This window comes from Stylophora pistillata, chromosome 13 (genome assembly GCF_964205215.1).
Source record: "Stylophora pistillata chromosome 13, jaStyPist1.2, whole genome shotgun sequence".
Classification (NCBI taxonomy): Eukaryota; Metazoa; Cnidaria; class Anthozoa; order Scleractinia; family Pocilloporidae; genus Stylophora; species Stylophora pistillata.
In genome coordinates, this window is record NC_142531.1 from 15,103,045 (window position 1) to 15,124,114 (window position 21,070).

At 39.9% G+C, this 21,070-nt stretch overlaps 1 protein-coding gene across 2 annotated transcripts in view; it reads right to left on the reverse strand.

Annotated features, from left to right (window-relative positions):
* Positions 1–1,434: 1,434 nt before the first annotated feature.
* LOC111321847 (uncharacterized) overlaps positions 1,435–21,070 on the reverse strand; it is a 27,141-nt gene continuing 7,505 nt past the window's right edge. The window contains exons 4-5 of one of the 2 annotated variants that reach the window (XM_088743863.1): positions 17,069–17,123; positions 1,541–12,042 (exon numbers count right to left, since the gene is read on the reverse strand). In XM_088743863.1, coding sequence (XP_088599989.1) covers positions 1,692–12,042; positions 17,069–17,123 — 10,406 coding nt within the window. In that variant the 3' untranslated portion in view covers positions 1,541–1,691. Of the gene's footprint in view, positions 12,043–17,068; positions 17,124–21,070 lie in introns of both variants that reach the window. The other variant, XM_022924827.2, reaches the window with a different exon arrangement.

Genomic DNA, 21,070 nt, shown 5'->3' on the forward strand with positions numbered 1-21,070 from the left:
TTTAAGCAATAGCGAAAATCAGACCTGAAAAAAATCAGGCCTGTACGGGTTCGAATCCCGTTCAGGCCTGATTTTTTTCAGGTCTGATTTTCGCTATTGCTTAAATAGCGCTATCTACCGCGAGGATCGTTCACCATATGTATTCCCCTTTTTGTTATAACATTATTTATCCAAAAACAACCATAGCATTAATTACTGATGAACGCTTCTAAATTGCGCCAAAAAAAGCTTGAAACAAATAGTCCTGTACAGAATCGTATAATTGAATAAAAGCTTACATTCTGATCGGTTAACGAAGTGAGATATTTAGCGTGGAATTGCGAGCGACACTGTCTCACATCTCATGCTAACAATGTCATCGCTGTTTTCTTTTTTTTTTTTCTTATTTTTATTCAATTATGCGGCTCAAGGAAAACCATTACCTGACTCGTGAATTCCGCCTTAAACCGATATCGCACTCATCGATTGCGACTCGTGCGATATCGGTTTTCGCGCGCAATTTAACGCGAAATTCCCTCATCAGGTAATGAAGTTTCTTACAACCTTGAACTATAATGATGCACATATTATCTTGTGGCTCAAAAGCTTATTGCGTAAAGGCAAGTTCATGCTTAGACTGAAAAAGCTCATGCATAAAGAAAGATTACATTCATCATATTTGCAGCTCTAGTCACTACAATTTCTCGTATTGTACGCTAAGTTAAGGGTGTCTCCAGAATTATTCTTAGGAAGGGGTGCACCAGGCACTAAGGAATGACATAACTGACGGATGACGTGACCAAATTTTAAAAGCAAACAACGAAGAAGAAGGCTCATGCCTAAGCAGTTAAACATTATGTGAACTGCTGAGCATGTATAGCATTTTTACGGCGTTTAACATTAATTTCTTCAACCTCGTCTCATGTTTTACTTCAACACCAATAAAAGACATTGCTTTGTTGTTTTTTTTTTCTTCGCGGAAAACTAGTTACTTTGGAAAGCTGCAAGTCGTCTCAGTTGAAGGGGGCGAGTGTGCACCCCCTGGGCGCGCCCCTCCCCTAGATCCGCCTCTATAAATGTAACCAGTAAGTGAAAAGTAACACTTGATAATTATTTTGTTCTTAGCGGGTATCCTAACAAGCTTTGATTTTGAAATGATTTTTAGAGTCGCACATTTCAGTTTCCCGAAAGAAGTTAACTCTTCAATTTCTAAAATCTGATTATTAATTGTCCCCTTTAGCCGCTATGCATTTCCTTGTTAATTAGTCAGGAGAAGCTGGTGTCAAATCAAGAAAACAACTTCTATCTGATAAGTTTGAGTATTCTCATTACCTGTTTGCTTGGTACCCTATGGAATAGAAGGTTTAAAAGAGCATTGTTATGTACAATCCATAGGTAAAAAAATTGTCATGTCACCATTTAAGCATAACTTTTCGCGGTAACTTTATAAAGAAACCCTTACAGACCTTCTGCCATGGTTTGATGATCAGAGATCAATCGCTGACTTCGGATAATCATTTCTGACTCAAGCTGAAATATTCTCTCCAATTTCCTCGCCGTCATCAAAATCAAGTTAGATGAGAAAATAAATGGATATATGAAAATTTAGGAACACACGAATAAGTTGAGTTATGGTATTAAAAATGCCAAAACAATATCTTATTTAAATCTATGTCATATTCTGAAACAACGTATATCTCATAAAAGTAATTTCATACGTATTTTTCCAAAGTCATAAATTCCTTTGGCACAGCACCAGGCCTTCTTCTCTCCTTCTTACAAATGGGACATTGATTCGGGGGACGTTCCACGGAGGGGTTCCGGTGCAGGGGACACATGTCCACCACGGACAAGATAGGACTACAATATGAGCTCCTGGAGCAAATACTGCGCTCTGTATCCGAGCTCCGGCTTGAATCCGTTGAGGGTGGCGGGGGGCCCTTGGGATGTTGGGCTGCCTCGCGTCTTGCCTCTGGTGCCCCTGGGGGGAAGCGTTTCACCACTGGTGTACTGTTGGACCTTTCTTGGTCCCTTTGAGACTGGCGGCCCTTTGCCTCCCCTGTCCAAGGGGGCATGGGCGCAAGCGATCCTTTAGATATTTTTATATCGCTGGGAACGGGATCATATGATCTTCGACGAGGTTCTCTTCCGCTCATCGTGTTCAGTTCACTTTTTTGCTCTGCAGAAACTCTTTCCTCAATAGGTTGGAATTTATGGACTAACGGTTTATTCAGTGAGCCTTTTCTGGGATATGGGTCGCTACTAAGCTCTGTATTTGAACCGTCGAGAACGATTTTATCCTCTGCGATGGACTTTCTTCCTCTTAACTGCTGACACGCTCGTCGTAGAAGATCGTTCTCCTTTTGCAGACTAGCAATTTCTTCACGCAGTTTCTCAGTGCCTTCTATAAGCTGCACATTTTCGTCCTCCAATCGCCTGTAATCAGATGCCATTTGCTCCATTTTCCCTGAAGAATCTTTGAGATTTTCAGTTTCTTTCAATAGCCCATCTAAACGGGTCGACAGAAGCTTTGTCTTCGTCTTCATAGCATTGTCTTTCTCCATCAGTTGCTCGGCAAGTTGATCTTTGATAGACGCTTCGTTTTGCTTCTCCTTCTCGAGCTGCTTAACCTTCAGCGCCATTTCGTGTAGTTCCTCAATAAGTTTCTTCCTCTCTTCATCTTTCCTATCGACCTCCCTGTACAGCTCCCGTAAGTCCGCTTGTAATTTCTTATTCATCCCCTCAAGTCTGTCGTTTTCTGAGAACAAGGTCCTTAACTTGGTGTTGAAGTCTTTCTGGCTTCCGCTTTCAAGAAGCTTTACAATCTCAGCCTTCTGTTGTTTATTCATCTCTTCGATTTGTTCTTTATCATACTCAAGCAAACGGACTTGTGACGCGAGGCTTTCCTTGTCTTTCTCCAAGCTACGGACATTGTTTTCGGATTTTCGCAAAAGAGCACTGAGACCTTCGACTCTTTCCTGCTGAGATATGGCTTCATGTTCTTTGGCTTCAAGCTTGGACAAAAGATCTTGATTTTTCTTCTCCATTTTTATTTTAAATGAATGTGCGTCGTCTACGAGTTTTATCCTTTCATTGTCCAGGTTTGTCCGGTTTTCCTCTAACTTCCGGAATTTGTCTTTTAAATCACCATGTTGCTTTTCTAAGAGATTCAAACTGTATTTTGTATCGTCAAGTTCGCTTTCAATCGCCTTATTTTTTCTCTCTACAGCTTCGTTGGAGAACGATAACTCACTATTCCGTTGTTTGGAGTTTTCCGTCTCTTTAAAGATCATCTCTTTGTTGATTTTTTCAAGCTCTACCGTCAGGTCTCTCGCTGTTTTCTTCAATTTTTCGTTTTCAGAAGACAGACGGTCTTTTTCTTTCCTCAACTCCTTTACTTTGTCCAACTCTTTGCTGTCTATGTCTTTCATATCACTTGGGGATCTCTTCAATTCCAAACTTGTCTTCCTCAGATAATTCTTCTCTGCCCGTTCATCGTAAGAAAGCTTACGCAGCGTCTCCACTTCAAAATGCACTTCAGAGAACTCGCCATCGAGAGCACTTTTCTCTCGTTGCACACTTGGCGTAAATCCTCGAACTTTGGCTCCTTGTAACTCTTTCTTTAATTTACTCTCCTTCTCTCTGGCGATATTTAGCGCTTCCTGAAGTCGATTATTTGCCCGCCTCAGGCTTTCAAGCCGTTCCTCATCTTCGCATTTTTCTTTCAAACTCTTGTAAAACTCTTCGCGAGCCGTTGCCAAACTCGCCTCCTTCTCGTCGAATTCCCTTTCCTGTTCAAATATTGTTCGTTTGTGTTCAACTATCGCTTCCTCAAGGAAACCAATTTTTTTCTCTTTTTCTGCAAGCTCATTTTTCAGGCGAGTTACTTCATCGCCTCTCTCCGACTTTTCTGGCGTGATCTCTTCATTTCCGTCATTTCGATCTCGATTCGTTTGCTTTTGATTGGCATTCACTGTAAGAGATGTAATCTGTTGATCTTTTTTGACCATCTCCCTTTTCAATTCTTCAAACTTATCTTGCATCTCTCTCTCTTGCTCACGACTGGATCGTTTGAGTCCAGCAATTTCTTTGTTTAAAGTTGTAATCGTTTTGTTTTTCTCCGGTAATTCCCTTTGAAATTGCTCGAGTTTGTTCTGAAGGTCGGTTAACGTTGTTTTATCAGCAGTCGTCTGTTTTCGTTCTCGTTCTAATTGCTGTTTAGATCTCTTAAGATCGTTAACTTCGTTCTTCAAAGTGGAAATCATCTTGTTCTTTTCTTTTAATTCCTCGTTGGATTCTCTGAGCTTTCTTTGAATGTCTCTAATCGATGTTTCGTCTGAGGTCTTTTTAAGGTTTTGCTTTGGCTCTTCTTGTTTTGTCGTCTGTTTTCGTTCTCTTTCTAGTTGCTGTTTGGATCTTTTAAGATCGTTAATTTCGTCCTTTAAAGTTGAAATCATCTTGTTCTTTTCTTTTAATTCCTCGTTGGATTCTCCGAGCTTCCTTTGAATGTCTTTAACCGATGTTGCGTCTGAGGTCTTTTTGAGGTCTTGTTTCGGCTCAGATTCGGATTGTTTGAACTTAAAGAGTTGCTCTTCAAGGGTTGCAATCATAGTCTTCTTGCTATCCAGTTCTTGTTGCACTTCATCGAGTTCGTCATGTAGTTCCTTCTCTGCATCTCCAAATTTCTTCTCACAACCTTCTTTGGCAAGTGTCGCTTCCTCCACTGCCAAACGCAAGGTTGCGTTTTCGTTCTTTCTCTCTGCCAACTCAGTCATCAGTGCCTGATGTTCAAGGCTCAGCTGATCCAGTTTGTACTCAAGCTCCTTCATTCTTTCGTCGCTTTCAGCGAGCTCCTCTTTAAGACCATTTGGCACTTCCGTGTCGATCTCTTTGGAGAGGCGGTTTACTTCTAGAGTAAGGCGTTTCACTTCTTGAGTACTCTTCTCTAGGGCATCCTCCAACTTTTTCCCATCCTCTACCGCTCTGCGGTTCTTCTGTTCCTTTGTTTTTATCTCTTCGCGAAGGATATTTTTATCCTTAAGTAAGACCTCTAACTTTCTGGACAACTCCTTATTTCCATCCGTCAAAGATCCAAGCTCTTCTTTGTAACGTTTGGCATTCTCGTCTAGTTTGTCCTCCAAATTTTCTTTTTCTTCGATCAAAGCATCCATGTCCCTTTGCAGTTTCTTTGTTTTCGACCTCAATTCTTCGATTATTTCGTTAAGTTCGTCTTTTTCATCGTTGAGTTCGTCCAGTTCTTCATATAAATCTGCATTTAACTGGCGTTGTTTTGCCAGTTTACCCTCGAAAGTATCTTGGTCGTGCGGGGCAGACTCCAAACTAAAGTTCTCTTCTACTGCGGATGAAAGTTCGCCTTCCTGGGCGCATGAGATTATTTCTTCGCTAATTCCTAGACTTCTTGCATCTGTTTCATCAAAAGAAACGTATTTTTTGCATGTAAGCTCTTTTTCTTTGTTCTCCAAGATTCGTTTTAAGTCCTCATTATCTTGAGCGACCGTTTGTGCTGAAACCTTCAAATTGTCTAGTTCGTTTGACATTTTGATCAACTGATCTTCAGTCTTCTTCTTATTACCTCTTTCAAGCTCAAGTTCTTGTTCAAGCTCATTCTTCTCATCCGCGGCGTCGTCCAGTTTTTCCCTCAGGATTTCACTTTCACTTGTTAGTGTTTCCAACTCACTTTCGATGCGTTCTGTTTCAGTCTTCATTTCGATCAGTAAAGTTTGTTCCTTTCTTTGTGCTTCAGCAAAAGCTGTATTTAAGGCGGCCATTTCTTCCTCGATGGCCTCTAGCTTCCGTTTTAGTTTGTCATTTTGTTCTTTGGTTTTTGTTGACGTCAATTCCGCTCTCCTCAGTTTGCTCTCCGCACTCTCAAGTAACTTCTTCAGTTCTACGTTTTCCACTTTCAGTTCGTCAGATTTGCTTTTTCCTTTGTCAATTGACCCTCTCGAATCACTCAGTTCCTTATGAGCCTTTTCTAGAGATAGAGTCTTCTCGGTAAGTTCTTTTTGGAGCGCAGCTATTTCTGTCTTGGAATGAGCTCGCTCATCCTCCAGAGACTGCGTGCTTTTGCTTAAATCGGCCAGCCGTTTCTCTCTATTATCAATTTGTTCTTTCAAGTCCGTAAGCTTTCTCTGTAAGAGCTGTTTTTCGCTGTCACTAGCTGCGATTCGTTTTTGAAGTTCTTCGTTTTCTTCGCCGTGTTTAAATACAGCTCTCTCTGTCTCTTGTAGCTTAATAGTCAATGCATCATTAGCGTCGGCTTCCTCTTTCAGTTTCTTTTGCAGGACATTTCTTTCTTCGACTACTTCTTTTCGTGACCTCTCGCTTTGTTTACATTCCTTATCGAGGTTACCGATTTTGGTTTTCTGCTCGTCTACAACTCTTAGCAACTCGGAGAAGGAGATATTCGACTTCTTAATATCCTGATTCAAAGAGCGAAGTAACTCGTCCTTTTGGGCCAGCTCGTTGTTCCAGTCATACTCTTTATCTTTAGCTTCCTTCTTCACGGAAGCTAAAGTAGCACTTTGAGATTCCATATTTGCTCTAAGTTCGCTGTTTAGAGCTTGAATCTTAAGATTATTTTCTTCTGCTTTCTTCAAACGCTTCTCAAGATCTCTACATGTATTCTCAGTAATCGCAAAGGTTTTTTTCTCTTCCTCCAGCCGGCTCACAATAGCTGTCAGATCAAGTTTTTCCTGCTGGTTGTGATGATGTTGTTTCTTCTCGTTCTCCAACTCCTGCCGTAAACTTTCCACTCTACTCCTCTCGCGTTCAAGCTCCGCCAGAAGCTTCTCTGAGCCATCCTTCGCCATTTCCAATGCTACAGCCACTTCAGCCTTTGTGAGGCTCAGCGACTCAGCTTCTTTTTCTTTGTGCTCTAGCATCTTTGTCTTCTCTGTGGCCTCAGCGGTAACAGCAGCGATTTGCTTCTCTTTATTCGCCAACGCTGCCCCCAGCTTTTCTTTCTGCAAAGTTAGCTTGTCGATGAGACTCCGAACGTCATCGATTTCGCGTGATAGTCGTACCTCCTCCCGCGCGGAACGTTTTGATTTTGTAGACTGTTCTTCCGTTTGATCACCCTCTAGTGCCTCTTCTAGCTGAAGCGTCAGCTCAGCTCGTTCTTGGATTAGTTGTTTGTTGTCTTCTTCGATCTCGCGATTTGAATTTTCAGCCTTCTCAAGTCTCTCTGACGTTGTTTTCAACTCATTCCTCAGTTCTTGCAATGTTCTTTCTGCGATTTCTAATTTTGTCATTTCTTCCTTGAGTTTTGTTTCTGAAACAAATTTTTCTTTTAAGATAGCTTCTATGTAATCACAGACGTAACGAAAGTGATTTATGTCCTCTTGTGCAGCTTTATGAGACATTTTTGTAGGGTTCTTTTTGACCGTTCTGTCTATAAACGAAAGTAATTCCGAGGCTTGGTTTTCCAGTTCTTTAAGTTGTTCTCTCGCTGTGCTATTCTCGTTTTCTGTTTCCTCTGTCTTACGCTTTAGGGATCCTTTGTCGTCTCGCATTTTTTCTACTTGTTTCGTTAAGTTACCGACTTGGCTCTTAAAGCGATCTTTCTCTTCTTCTACCAGATCTACGCCCTCCTTGGTGGTGCCAAGCTTATCTTCAGCGTCCTCCAACGAACTCTTCAAGTTATTTAGTTCATCATAGAGCTCTTCCACCGCGCCCTCCAACTCTTTTTCTCTCTGTTTGAGTTTTTCATTCTCTTCAATCATTTCTGTCTGAACCCTCGCCTGATTTTCCTCAAGCGCTTTGTAGTCTTTCACGAGTTGTTCGTGCTTGTGCTCTTGAACTTCAATCTCACTTTTGGTCTTTTGAACCTGAGCACGAACATCTTCATTTTCCGTAACGGTATTCCCTAATTTGTTCTCCACCTCGGTCAGGGTGTGTGATTTTTCTCGGAGTTGTTCTTGTAACAATTCCACTTCCTTTGCAAGTCTAACTACCTCTCCATTCTTTTCGCCTTTTTCCTTCTCAACGTTTATAAGCTTTTCATTTAAGCCGTTGAGATTTTGCTGCAGCCTCTTATAGTCCTGAGCTAGTTTTTCTAAAGATTTAATTTTCTCCTCTTTCTCCTTCTTTAAAGCAGAGATGTCCTTCGAAAGTGAATCATTCTTTTGTTTGACAGATTTCAATGATTTCTCAAGAGCCTGAGCTCTTTCCCATGATTCAGTAGCCTCGTTTTCCAAAGCTTTTTTGCGCATGTTAGTCAGTTGAAGAGCTTGTGTCAACTCCTGTCTTTCATCCTCTTGTTTTTGCAAATCTTCTCGAAGCTTCGCGCACTCTTTAGCCATTTCTTCTAGTGCGGTTTTAAAATCTTCTTCCGGTTTGTCCTTAACGTTGTTTTGGTTTGAAACCTCATCGAAAGATCGCTTCATTCTTTCCAGATCTCGTAGCAGTTCTCCATTTTCCTTGCTCATCGATTCTTGTTCTTTTTCCATGATTTCCTTCTCGGCTGAAATTGATTCAAACCAACTCTTCAGTTGCTCGTTCTCTTCGGTGCTTCGTCGAAGCTGTGCTTCTAATGATTTATTTTCTGCGCACACTTTACTAAAGCGAACTTCAAGTTCTTCTTCCTCGTCACGTGGTCCACTTTCAAGCCAGGAATTGGCCTCGCCTGAAATAGGCACCTCCGTACTATCATTGGACGATTCTTCGAAAGATCCCATCCCGAAAGACGTAACCATTTCATAAACATCAGAGCTGCTTTCATATTCTGAAGCCGTTGTTAACTCAGGCTCCGCCAATGTCTCCGGAATATCACTCGTGACGATTGGGCTTCCTTCGGAAAATTCTTCCTGCGAAGGCAGTTGAGTTGTTTTCAACATTTCCAACTGCTTTTTCAGTCCGTCGTTTTCTAGATGCAGGCGATTAATGACTTCGCTTTCGTCAACTTTGTTGCCTGCGTCGCTCGTTTCTTGTACGCTCTGGTCAGCTTCGGCTTGAGAGCCTGTGGCTTTTTCTTTCCATTTTGCCTCGGAAGTCCTCACCATTTGCAGCTCCTTCTTGGTTTCAATAAGTGCATCTTTCAAAGCATCTCGCTCCCCAGCCACTTTGTTAAGTGAACTCTTCAAGCTTTGGGCCTCTGCAGAAGCCTCAGTCACCGACTTACTGCTTTCATGTTGCTTACACAACGCATCTTCCAGCTGGCATTGCAGACTCTCTTTGCTTTGATACACATTTTCCAGAGCGTCAGCTAAATTATTCTTCTGTTGTTTTATTTCCTCCATTTGCTCCGACATTACTTCTTTTTCTTCTGTGAGTTTTGTAATAAAACTCTTAACTTGCCTCCTCTTCTCGTCAAGCTCACGAACATACTTCTGCAGCGATAATTTCTCTGTTTGAGATGTGTCCAATTTCGTCTTAAAGTACTCCTGTTCAATTTTCATTCTTCTTAGTTCTTTCTTGAGAAGGTTGACTTCTTTCAGGACTTTCTCCGCCAGCGAAAGTATGCTGTTACCTTGTTCGTCGAGCGATGTCGACTCTGGAGCTCCCGTACTAACTTCTTCGGACGCACTATCCTTTTCTTTATCCGTCAGGGATTCGTAGAGCTCGAATAGTTTAGCGTGAATTGATCTCATCTGCCCTTTGGATTTGTCAAGATTTTGTGCCCCAACTGAAACAGAATCAAATTCATTCTTCAAACGCTGGTAGCTTTCCTTCAGCTCGTTGAATTCCTTCTCCATTATCTCAATTTTCTTCTCTAAAGCGGCCTTCTCCTCGCTGACTTCGTCCAAAGACTCGACAAGCTCTTCTTTCTCTTCGTGTGCCTCTTGAAGACATCCTTGAAGCGTATCTGAAACTTCTTTGTTCTTTTTCAACTGATTCTTTAAAACTGTACATTCGTTTTTCAAATGTGCGACTTTTTCTCGAAGCTCATTCTCATTTTTACGGGTGTCTTCTAAATCTATCTGAATCCTCTCTTTCTCCTTTTCAACTCCAAGCACATGCTCTTGCAAACTTTGTAGCTGCTCGTCAAGTTGACGAGACCTCCTTCGTGACTCGTCCATTGCGTCCTTAGTGTCAGTGCCATTTTCGTGTGCGATGTCTTCACTCGTTTGCAGCAGAGCGTGATTTTCGCATCCGGAGAGATTTCCATTCACATCCGTATCGCGATCGTGTGTCGTTGTACTTAGTTTGTTATGGTGTGGGAGGTTAGTTGACGGTTTTCCTGGTTCTTTATCGCCATTGTTTTGTTTTATTGTGCTCTTGAGTTGATCGATTTGCACCTGAAGGGATTCGTTCTTTTCAAGTTGATGTAATAAAGAGTCAAGCAGACAAACCTTTTCCTCCTCTAAGTTGGAGTTGTCGGATTTCAATGTTCTCATGGAATTTTCCAATTCAGTTCCTCGCTTGGTCAGGCGAAGGATTTCTTGTTTAAGGTACTCACATCGCTCCACTGAAGTTTTCCGAGTGGGTTGCATACTAGCAGCGAGGTTTTCGATGCTTTTCAACCTCAGAGAAGTTTTTTCGCCTTGCTTCGTCCGCAAAATAAGCGCCTCTCTCTTAAGATTGGTATAAATGTCTTCGATGTCTCTTTTGTCCACTTGAAGTTGCCGTATCTGTTCTCTTTGTGAATCTATTAATTCTTTACATGTTTTCATTTCACTCAAAAGGCTGTAGTTATGACATTTTTCCGTTTTGCCCCTTGGGGGACATGCTTCACTGGTACTGTACACCGCTTGGATATTGATTTCGTTGAGCTTTTCGACCTCGGTACTTAAATAATCCACGGCATCCTCAAGGGAATCCTTCCTTTCAATTTCATCCAGCACGGCTTCCAAATGATCTGCATTCTTCTTCGAAAGCTCGGCAAAGGCGTCGCGTAGTTTTTTGTTGTCAGCCTCTATGAATTGCAACCGGACCTGAAGCTCGTCTTTTTCATGGTGTATATGCTCCATTTCCTCAAAACTCGAATCCAACGCATCGGTAATTTGAACTCTCAACTTGTTCACGCTGTCTTCGAGCACTCTTTTTTCCTCCTTCAATTTGAAAGTTTCTTCCTCCATAGTTTTGTTTTCTTCCTCTAGTTCGTCCACTTCCGCCTGCAGTTCGCCTGAAAGTTTCTTCAGCTCTTCGAATTCACTGGAGAACGACGCGCCTTGGTTACTTAGCTGACCCAAAATGTTAATTTTACATTGGACCGCCTTGTCACAGGTGTTAATATCAATATGTTCCTTACTGTCGCTGTTTTCTCGACTTTGCAGTTTACTTAGAGTCGTAAGAAGAACCTTTCTCTCTTTCTGTAAGATGGCAAGCTCATCTGAAGCGGAAAAATCCTCGTATTTGACGCCAAGTATCGATTGAATATTTGTGAGTGCTGCGAGCTCATCATCTAAAAGCCCTCGTTCGTATAATTTGTCTTGAATTATTTTCAATTGCTTCTTAAAGTTTTGAAAGTCCAATTCCAATTTATCCAGTCTGGGAATACCATCGTTTCCTTGTCCACCAAATTTCTCGTTGTCATCTTTGTTTCCGTTAATTTTTAACGAGTCCATGTCTTGTCTCGATCTCTCCTCATAAATCGCCTCTTGTTTCTCACTTATTTCAGCAAGTTTTGCCTCGAGTTGTTTTAAAGATAAGTTCTCTGTCTGATTTTTCTCTCGGCAAGACGAGACCCCATTCAAGCCATTGACTCCATTGTTTTGCTTCTCTTGAAGAGTCAACAGTTGGTGCACTTCTCCTAAATAACTCTCTAAAACCTTCACTTCAGCGTTCAGGTCAGATCTACTGCCTTGTAACTTATTTACTAGCTCAGGAGAGAACAAATTTAAGTCTGTACTATCTCCTTGTGAAGTCTCAGTCTCTTTACAAACTGTTTCATGCAGAGAAACTAGCTGCGCCTGGAGTCGATTTCCTACGCTGGTCATTTGATTTGTAAGTTCTTTAAGTCTCAAGGCGCTGTTGAGGGACGAACCGTTTTCGGATAAAGTTGTAGTCGCTTGGCTTGCTTCAAGTAGATCACGTTCATTATCGGCATGTCCAGTGAGGGTGCCATTGGGGTTCTGACTTTGTTCGGCTTTTTCACGATTGCTGCAAGTCAAGTTAGAAGAGGAGGATTATTTAATGATGAGAGTCTAAACGATACTTTTTTCATAACGTACCTCAGTTCTGATACATATAAAATGGACACATTGGCACTGTTCTGTCGATCGACAGATAAATTTATGGGCTTGTTTTTGATGTTGGTAGTTTAGGTTCAATGCGACCAATTTTTTTATCTTTGCGATAACAAAAAGGAAGATGAAAAATGAATATTATTTGGAGGAAGTAATGACTTGATCGAGAACAGATGAATAAAAAAAGAATGACTGGTATGGAACACAGGTATGGTTTTTTACTTGAGATTTTGTCCGTAAATCTTGAATAAACGTAACACAAAAAAGGCATGAAATAAAAAGGAATGGTCAGCAATGAATTATCGATTTTCAGATCAGTGAGCACAGCTTGATATTTACAGATTTAACAAAATAAATCACAAAACAGAATATCAGTCTTTAAAAAAAATCGTGTTTCACTGTTTGGGATGCAACAAATTTTTCCAAGAGTAGTTTCTTTTAAAAACCTCTCTGTTCTTAAAACAGCCACGTTTATTGAATTCGCTTGCATCTCAAACGTTTTTAAGAACGATAGCTTTGAGGTATCATGACTATGACCGTGTCGATGACATCCCAATTATTCTAATTCTGAGATTTACAAGACTTCAAACGCCTCGAGAAAAATTGTCGATAGCAACTTTTTGGGTCTCGTGTGCTAAGCGAAGTCGTTAAACAGTGTTGCTTGGTATATTCAGTTTCTGGACGATTTCTGCTGTTCTGCTAATGCAGTTGCTACAGATCTAATATTTTTCCGGGAAATACTGTGTTGTATATGTGAAACTATGCAATTTCACATCTGATTTTTTCGTATGACCTAACGATTACCCTGACCAGAATGTTTGTCATTCTTGCTGAGTAAAACTAAACTTCTATTAAGTCAAGATACCTTTAAATCTGTTGGGCTGTAGAGGGATATGCTTTGAAGACCTTTCTATATCACATAGACCTTACTTCGGTTTAGCAACAGTAAGACAGAGATTAAATCGAACTTGACCTCGTGTAAGTCAAGAAAGCTATCACTTCACGCAGATATTCGTAGTAAAGGCAGAAAGATGCAGGTGAGCTAGGAAAATTTTGTTTCGAGGAAAGAGTTTCATGATAACAAACTGCGTTGTGAAGCATGTACAAGTAGTAGAAATGTGCTGACAACAATGTCATATTTTCGTAAACTAATTACTTGAATGGAAAGCAAACTATATTAGATAAACGCGTTCACCAAAACAATAGAGTTTGCATTATCATAGTCAATCGCCCCCACATTCTTAGATAAGGTTTGCTTCGCTTGAGCGACGAAGAATTATTCGAACACCTTTAGGAAACAAAGCTTTTAAGGACGAAAAATTTGTGTTGTGTTTCTTAGAAGACTCTTACACAGTGATTGATCTGAAAGAAATGATGAGAGGTGTTTTATCTATAAGGTGCTAAAACCAGTTGATCTAATACTGCCATCTAATTGGACAGGTGAACTTTGCTATTCTTGTTGAGTCTTTTTGTGGTACTTGAACAGCCTCTGGTCTAACTTGTAACTGTACCATTGTATAACACAAGAGGTTTTATTACAGCTCGATAAATTGACAGCCTCTGGTCTAACTTGTAACTGTACCATTGTATAACACAAGAGGTTTTATTACAGCTCGATAAATTGACAGCCTCTGGTCTAACTTGTAACTGTACCATTGTATAACACAAGAGGTTTTATTACAGCTCGATAAATTGACAGCCTCTCATCACGCCTTGTTAATTAGATACATCAATTCGTTTCGTCGATCAGTATTCCTACTTGATTACTTGGAATTAAAAGTGATCCAATTTAGAAGATGAAAAGTAAGATGAAAGGACTGAGACCTTTGACACTGGACGATCGCCTTATCAGGTTTGACATTGGTTACGTTCAAACAGTAGTCAGAAGTACTGTTGCACTGCTCGTAGAAGCAAGACGCCTGTAACTACTTCGCTTGCACTGAAAGCGATCAGATTTGTGGGATAGTTCATTTCCAAGTCACAATGAATATATAAAGTTCATATATTTTGAACTGCGGTTGTAGATACGTATGATGCACGATCCTCGCAGTAGAGAGTTGCATAAAAACACCTCTCCCTTGCTTGTAACTTGCATGTTTCGCGTTGTTTTCAACTTTTGATTAAAGTTGTGATTCGCTCGTAAAGGTACGTAAATCGATCAGACAGTCAATAAGACTGCCGTTTCTTTTTCTAGACCCAGTCAAGCAAATGATCAACCCATCGCTAGAACAATTAGTACTACTAATCCGAGCAAAATGGAAAAAAAAATAAATAAGAATAATAGATTCATCAAAACTCTCACTTTAATTCCGAGCGATGGGACGTTCTGGTCTGTATTAACCACTTGCTGTAAAAGAAAACTCCGGGGTATTTATTATTTAAAGAACCAAATCAAACTGGTGGATGTGCAATAACTTTTTCAAGTTCATATTTTGTAATCCGCAGCCATATGGTGTTTTTTATCTCATCATAGTTTCTACTAATATCATGTGGTTTCCCTCACGAGAGTAGTGACGCAAAATATTGTGACGTAGCTTCCTTAAACCGACAAATGCTCCGGTGACAAGGGCAGCATAACCAGACTATTCTTTTTCACTCCCCAATGCTACAATTCTTAGACACAGCTTCAAGATTAAAGTACTTTATAAAATGTTAAGTCGCTTATGTTTATAATTTCCTCATCGATTCTTAAAATAGCAAATACAACTTTTACAAGTAGCCTACGGGCATAAATCTAGGTGCGGTCGAAGATACTCTTTTATGGAATATTTATGATTGCATGACATGCGATTGGCTACTTATGTCAAAGTCAATTTTCCGCCCTATGCGGTGACATAACCGATGCCGCAGGTCAGTTATAGCGGCACATCTGCCCTGGCGCCATATTGCCCAAAGGTGGTGACATTTCTGGAGTCGGAAGGCGACACATTAGGCGGCAAATTGCTCGAACATGTTCCTGCGATAAACTCCTTTGTGTACACTACTAATAAAAAAAACTTCGCTGCCACTCACTTTATTGCCGTGATCATCGCACCAATGTAACCAGTTGATCGTGTGGTCTGATCGTCCAGATGAGGGAATTCTTAATAAGAACTGTTGTCGGTGACCTTACCCCCCCCCCCCTCAGATAATCACACGACACAATGAACTATTACTGCTGAGTTCAAATAATTTGACTACAAATTCATATCAGATTGACTAATAGTGTCTCAGACGCTAATAGTCTCCAAATCAAAATTCTTCATATCACACCGAGCAGATAATTGCTACGACCTGATCCGGCGATGTGCGGCAATGCCTTGCATATCACTTCGTTTGCAAATAAATAACTTTTAGGCCCCTCTAAATGCTTACGTGCCCCCATGAGTTGCAGTTTATTGTTCAGCAAAGTATGAATCTATTCAGTTGCTTCACAAAGATTAAGTTTGGATTTTGTAATGTGTAGTAAATTAATATTAATTAATGATTCATAATTTCGAGACAAAATTTTTTGTATACCTTGGTTCTATTTTTAGATAGTCGATGATTTCAAGAGCTAAAATGGCATCTAACTACTATCACTAAGGTGCACATAAAAATATTGGCTTTCATATTGATATAAACGTAAACAGTTTCCATTCAATTGATCTGACGTTTAGTCTTTCACTGAAAATTGACCAGTCGGACTCTCTTTTCCCTTCATTCACGCATCACCTATCACTAGTTTACGTTCTAGTCTTAAAAACCCTGTTTTCCAAAACCTTAACTTCAGAATTAAATGTATTACAACTGTACACAAGACATTAACGTCAATGATCACCAAACCGCCGTAATTTAGGTCGCTAAACGACATGAAATTAGTACATTTCCGGAGATATCGTTAACGATGTTGTCGTGTAAGGATAGAGAGTGTCAGATCATCTCCCCCTGGTTTACCATGTACACTATTCTCTCCGAGAGTGTTTTTCGTGCTTACAGTTCTCCAACAAAGAATTCTCGAGAAAAATGTTAACTAGAATTAATAGGAGTAGGCCTTCACGCTCTCGGCTCTTTCACGCTTCGACAAAATCACACGAAATATTTCCGTGATTCTCAAACAATACGGTTGGTCAGATATGCCTTTGCATGAAAACTGAAATATCAACAGTATGTCTAGGAATTCTATTGACTTGTTTAGTTTGCTGTCAGGTTGCAGTTTAAAACAACATCAAGTTAACTGAAAGTTAACTTTTAAAAAGTACAACTCGTTAACTAAAAGGCAATTGTTACGAGAAATTAGTCGTCATCATATTTTTATTGTTAAACGATTAACAATTATTTGTCTCAAGAACTTAAGAATTGACTGTTAACGTATGCAGCTTTGTTTCAGGATGTAAAACGCTAAATTCCTTGTTGACAGTGTGAATGAAGAGTGCGTTTTTAAAAAACCAGTACAGACTCTTCTTGAGGGGTCGATCGAAACCCCGTCGATATCAAGCGAATAAAAAGCCTGACGTTCCGAGTCTACTTTCGACAGCCCTGTGTTTCCAATGCCATTCAACGGTCCGTACCAAAACGGGCATGAATTATACTATTTCGTCTTGAGATACGTTTTCAACGAGGATACTATTCATCTCTACTCATTTGTGACTCAAGAGAGATCTTCGCGCTGCATGGTTCACCCATGAGTTCGGCATTTTTTGCATGAGAAATCTCAGTATTTTTCGCATGGAGTAAATCGTAACCGTAACTCAGCCAAAGCTTTTGCTCCAATACAACGAAAGTCTTCCCCACTAAAGGGACTCACACGCAGGATTATCTAATCTACTCTCATGACGCAGATTTCTGTTAAATAACTCAGCGAGCTAAAGTAGTGTTATAGGAGCAATAGATAGATTGCTTCTGAAAGATAATCCGCAACTTTTGAAATTTACGTCTAATCGTAACTCGGTATTCATCATAATTGTAAGCATGTAAGGTACCTGTATAGGCGAAGATTTTTCAAATCCAGTTCTCCTCGAGCCCTGCTTTGATTCTCTTTTGTATAATTGTTACGGCGAGATCAACAGTATATGATAATAATGATCACTTGTAATTATTTTAGGGTTTCGGCGGTATCACGAGGAACGTGTCTACCTTCGTGTGTCGCCTCGTTAATTAGCGCTAACAGACCGTGTCGTTTCCCTTGACAGGTTTACATTGTTCAATTCACAACGGAGAAAGTAAGTGACATAAGTGCTTTTACTGTTTTGTTTTTGAAATTTCACTTTGAAAAGCAGACTGAATTAGCTAAGGTGTTTTTCACACCCACAGGAAACAATACACAGCCCACTTTTTTTTCCTCTCCAAGATTTACTAAATATTTTTAGTAGCTAAGCAACTACGAACGACTCGAAGTGCATTTCACGTCAGTGGAATGTATTTTAGGCCAGCTTTCCAATATACGCGTTTATCTAAAGTGCAAATTAACGATAGAGCAATATTGTTTTTTTGTTCTCTTGTCATCCCTGCAAGACAAGTGCTTTCAAATAGTCATTGCAAGGTAGAGTTGACCAATCAATGCACAGTATTGTTATTACCTACTCTTAATATACTAGTGGTTTTTGCCGCTAAAAATCTTAAGGGTCGTCAGGAAAAAGGGATAAGTAAAAGTATGTAAACTAGGACCTATGTCTGTACAAGGAGATGGAAAAAAGTGGGAAATCACTAAAAAAGATTAATGAGAACTAATATGAATGAATGTTACTTATGCCTAATCAAAGACAGTCGAATGAAAGTTGTGCGAGTGTTGTGTCTTCATACCCACAATATTGACCTTACGAAGTATCTTTGGAACATTCAATGAACTCTGGTTGAAGAAATGCGTACCCAAATAGTTACAGTTGACTCGATCAACAGTTATTATGAAAATTTTAAATATCAAATGCATTTGGTTTAAAAAGGACAAAAATGATGCGTTGTTTTTCAAAATAGGTTGACTTTTTGTTGTTGTTTATTTTCCTTCTCGGCATGATATTTATCATAACAGTCTGCATCACTCAAATCAAACTGAAAAAACACTTCCACTCTGAATTTGGTCGCCTTGATCATAAATTAAAAAAACAGTTAATCGACGGTGGTAACAGAGCAAAGTAACAAAAGAGGAAACTTCAGTTGAAAAAGAAGAAAGTGGAGTCGTAATTGATGATATCTGAGTGTACAGAAAAATTCTTCACGGTGGATTGCGCGTTGCATGACTCAACATTTTGTGAAGACGTCTTTTTTCAAACATTTCTCACGCCCTTCTGTTTTAAGGGAGCAAGAATGGTTGTGACCTGGGTTCGATTCCCAAATTTGGCGTCCGATGATGTGGCCGGGTTGAGTTCAGCTGAAGTTGATTCATGGTTGTCACAGGTGATCAAGAAAAAGGCAGGGAAAATTTTGTTCAAAGTCAGGGAAAAGTCATGGAATTTCACTAAGTTGGGGAAAATTTACATCTTTGAAAGAAGTCAGAGAAAAGTGAAATTTCAAGACGTTGATCTTGTCTTGGCCTAAAAGATGGTGACACTTTCCTTTTAGTGATGTCGTAGTTTCTCATGAAAATTGTTTCTGTAGTACAGTTGACAGATCCCTGACCAGCATATCCTTTCCTTTTGTTATGCAAGTTCAAGTTAGTTTGCGAATGGAGTACACACTTCCTTTTCCTTCTAATTTCATTTTAAATTCTTTGGCAGATTTCATGGACATCATGCCCTGAAGTTGGGTTTCCAAGAAAATCAATCCTTTTACTCTGTTGCCTTAAAGGAACTATCAATTTATGTACACTACATGTGATTTGTTGAGAGAATAAATTTATACGTGGAGAGAATAGCCATGAGGGGAGGTTGGAGACCATTAGCAGGATTCGTTTGTGAAATTGTTAATTAACTTGGTAAGGGAAATTTTATGTTTGTAAGGGAAAGTCGGGGAATGTAAAAACCTATGATTGTGGCAACCATGTTCAAGCTGCTGTATGGCATAGGTTTCTGGCACTCGATTTGCATATGTCTACTGTAATTATTTCCAACTGAATGGTCCAATAACACTTTCAATTTGCGGAGGGATGGAAAATCGTGGCTACGTGGATAGCACGTGACATATCGTGACCATTGGGCACAACCTGATGATGCGTGTAGAACTGTAAAATATGCAAATGAAACTCTTCCCATTAAACGTTGGTGAAAATTTGCCTTACGGCAAGAAATAAATAATCATTAATTGACCACTAATTTGACCGCTGTTTTCACTACTACAATGAATATATGAAGTTCATATATTTTGAACTGCGGTATTAAATACGTGTGATGCACGATCCTTCGCAGTAGATAGCGCTATTTATGCAATAGCGAAATTCAGACCTGAAAAAAATCAGGCCTGTACGGGATTCGAACCACTGACCTCTGCGATACTAGTGCAGCGCTCTTCCAATTGAGCTAACAAGCCAACTGGGAGCAGGCCGTTAAGTTGATTATCATCACGGGTTTATTACGAATCAACTTAACGGCCTGCTCCCAGTTGGCTTGTTAGCTCAATTGGTAGAGCGCTGCACTAGTATCGCAGAGGTCAGTGGTTCGAATCCCGTACAGGCCTGATTTTTTTCAGGTCTGATTTTCGCTATTGCATAAATAGCGCTCTCTACTGCGAGGATCGTGCATCATACGTATCTACAACCGCAGTTCAAAATATATGAACTTCATATATTCATTGTATCTGATTTATCATCACGGGTTTATTACGAATCAACTTAACGGCCTGCTCCCAGTTGGCTTGTTAGCTCAATTGGTAGAGCGCTGCACTAGTATCGCAGAGGTCAGTGGTTCGAATCCCGTACAGGCCTGATTTTTTTCAGGTCTGATTTTCGCTATTGCATAAATAGCGCTATCTACTGCGAAGGATCGTGCATCATACGTTTTCACTACTGTTCATTGAAATGACAAAAGGGATGATTTGATTTGCGCCAAGGGCGATGAAATGCCTGAACCAAGCTGGACAAAAATAAAAGCTATAAATCGAAACGTGTGCTACATTGTTATTCATTTACACGATGCTTAAGAAAGAAGTAATAAGTTGCAAAGGAACTTCGCACGAACAAAGTTAAAAATAGAATACACTACAGCAACGAAACGGATTGTCAGCGTCGAAATTTGCCATTCATATCAGTGAATTTTAAGCAACTAAGTCTGACTGATTTACGATCAAATTAATTTCAGCTTGAACGAGGCGACAAAATATCAATTCGGTAAAAAAAGACAGAAACAGCACTGATCAATTAAGAACAAACAAGGATGGATGACTTGGAGACGGAGTTGATTTTTTCACAGATAATAAATGACGAACTTGTAGGAGTTGGATTGATTCAGCCGATAGAATTTTCAAAACAAGAGAAGACTGTGTTTTTGAGTCCTGTGTTTTTAAGTCCTGTGTTTTTTAAACCATATTTTAGCCAAGTTCGAAACATTTGCACTCTACCTAAGTTTTCTCCTCTCTCTTAATTGTTTTTTTAGGTGTTAGAATTATTTCTCAAACGTCACGCGAGGGAAAGCATTATAACTAAAGTTCCTTGTTATTCTCCCTAGTTGAACAATAGCTCATGTTCGTTCTTGTAACTTACGGAAAATCTTACTGCTGAAATAGTCTCTGTAGTCAGCCATGAATTTGAATCAAAATTTAGCCACACAATCTCGCATACTTTTTATTAAAAAGTAGCTTGCTTGGCGGGCTCAGCCGTATTTAGACTCGGTGGAACACATTTTCTTTGTTCTTACTTGTGTTCTCGCCTAAACGTCAAAACTAATTACATCAGTTTACAAATTTACCAAAAGGCTACTCAAGGAAATTCGTGAGTCAAACTTGTTCAAAGTTGGTACATGTATAAAATCTAATAACAACAGTTGCATGCTAAAACTAATTTACGATCACACTATCATTTGACTGAAACTTACTCACCTTCCTTGGGTAGAAGTTAT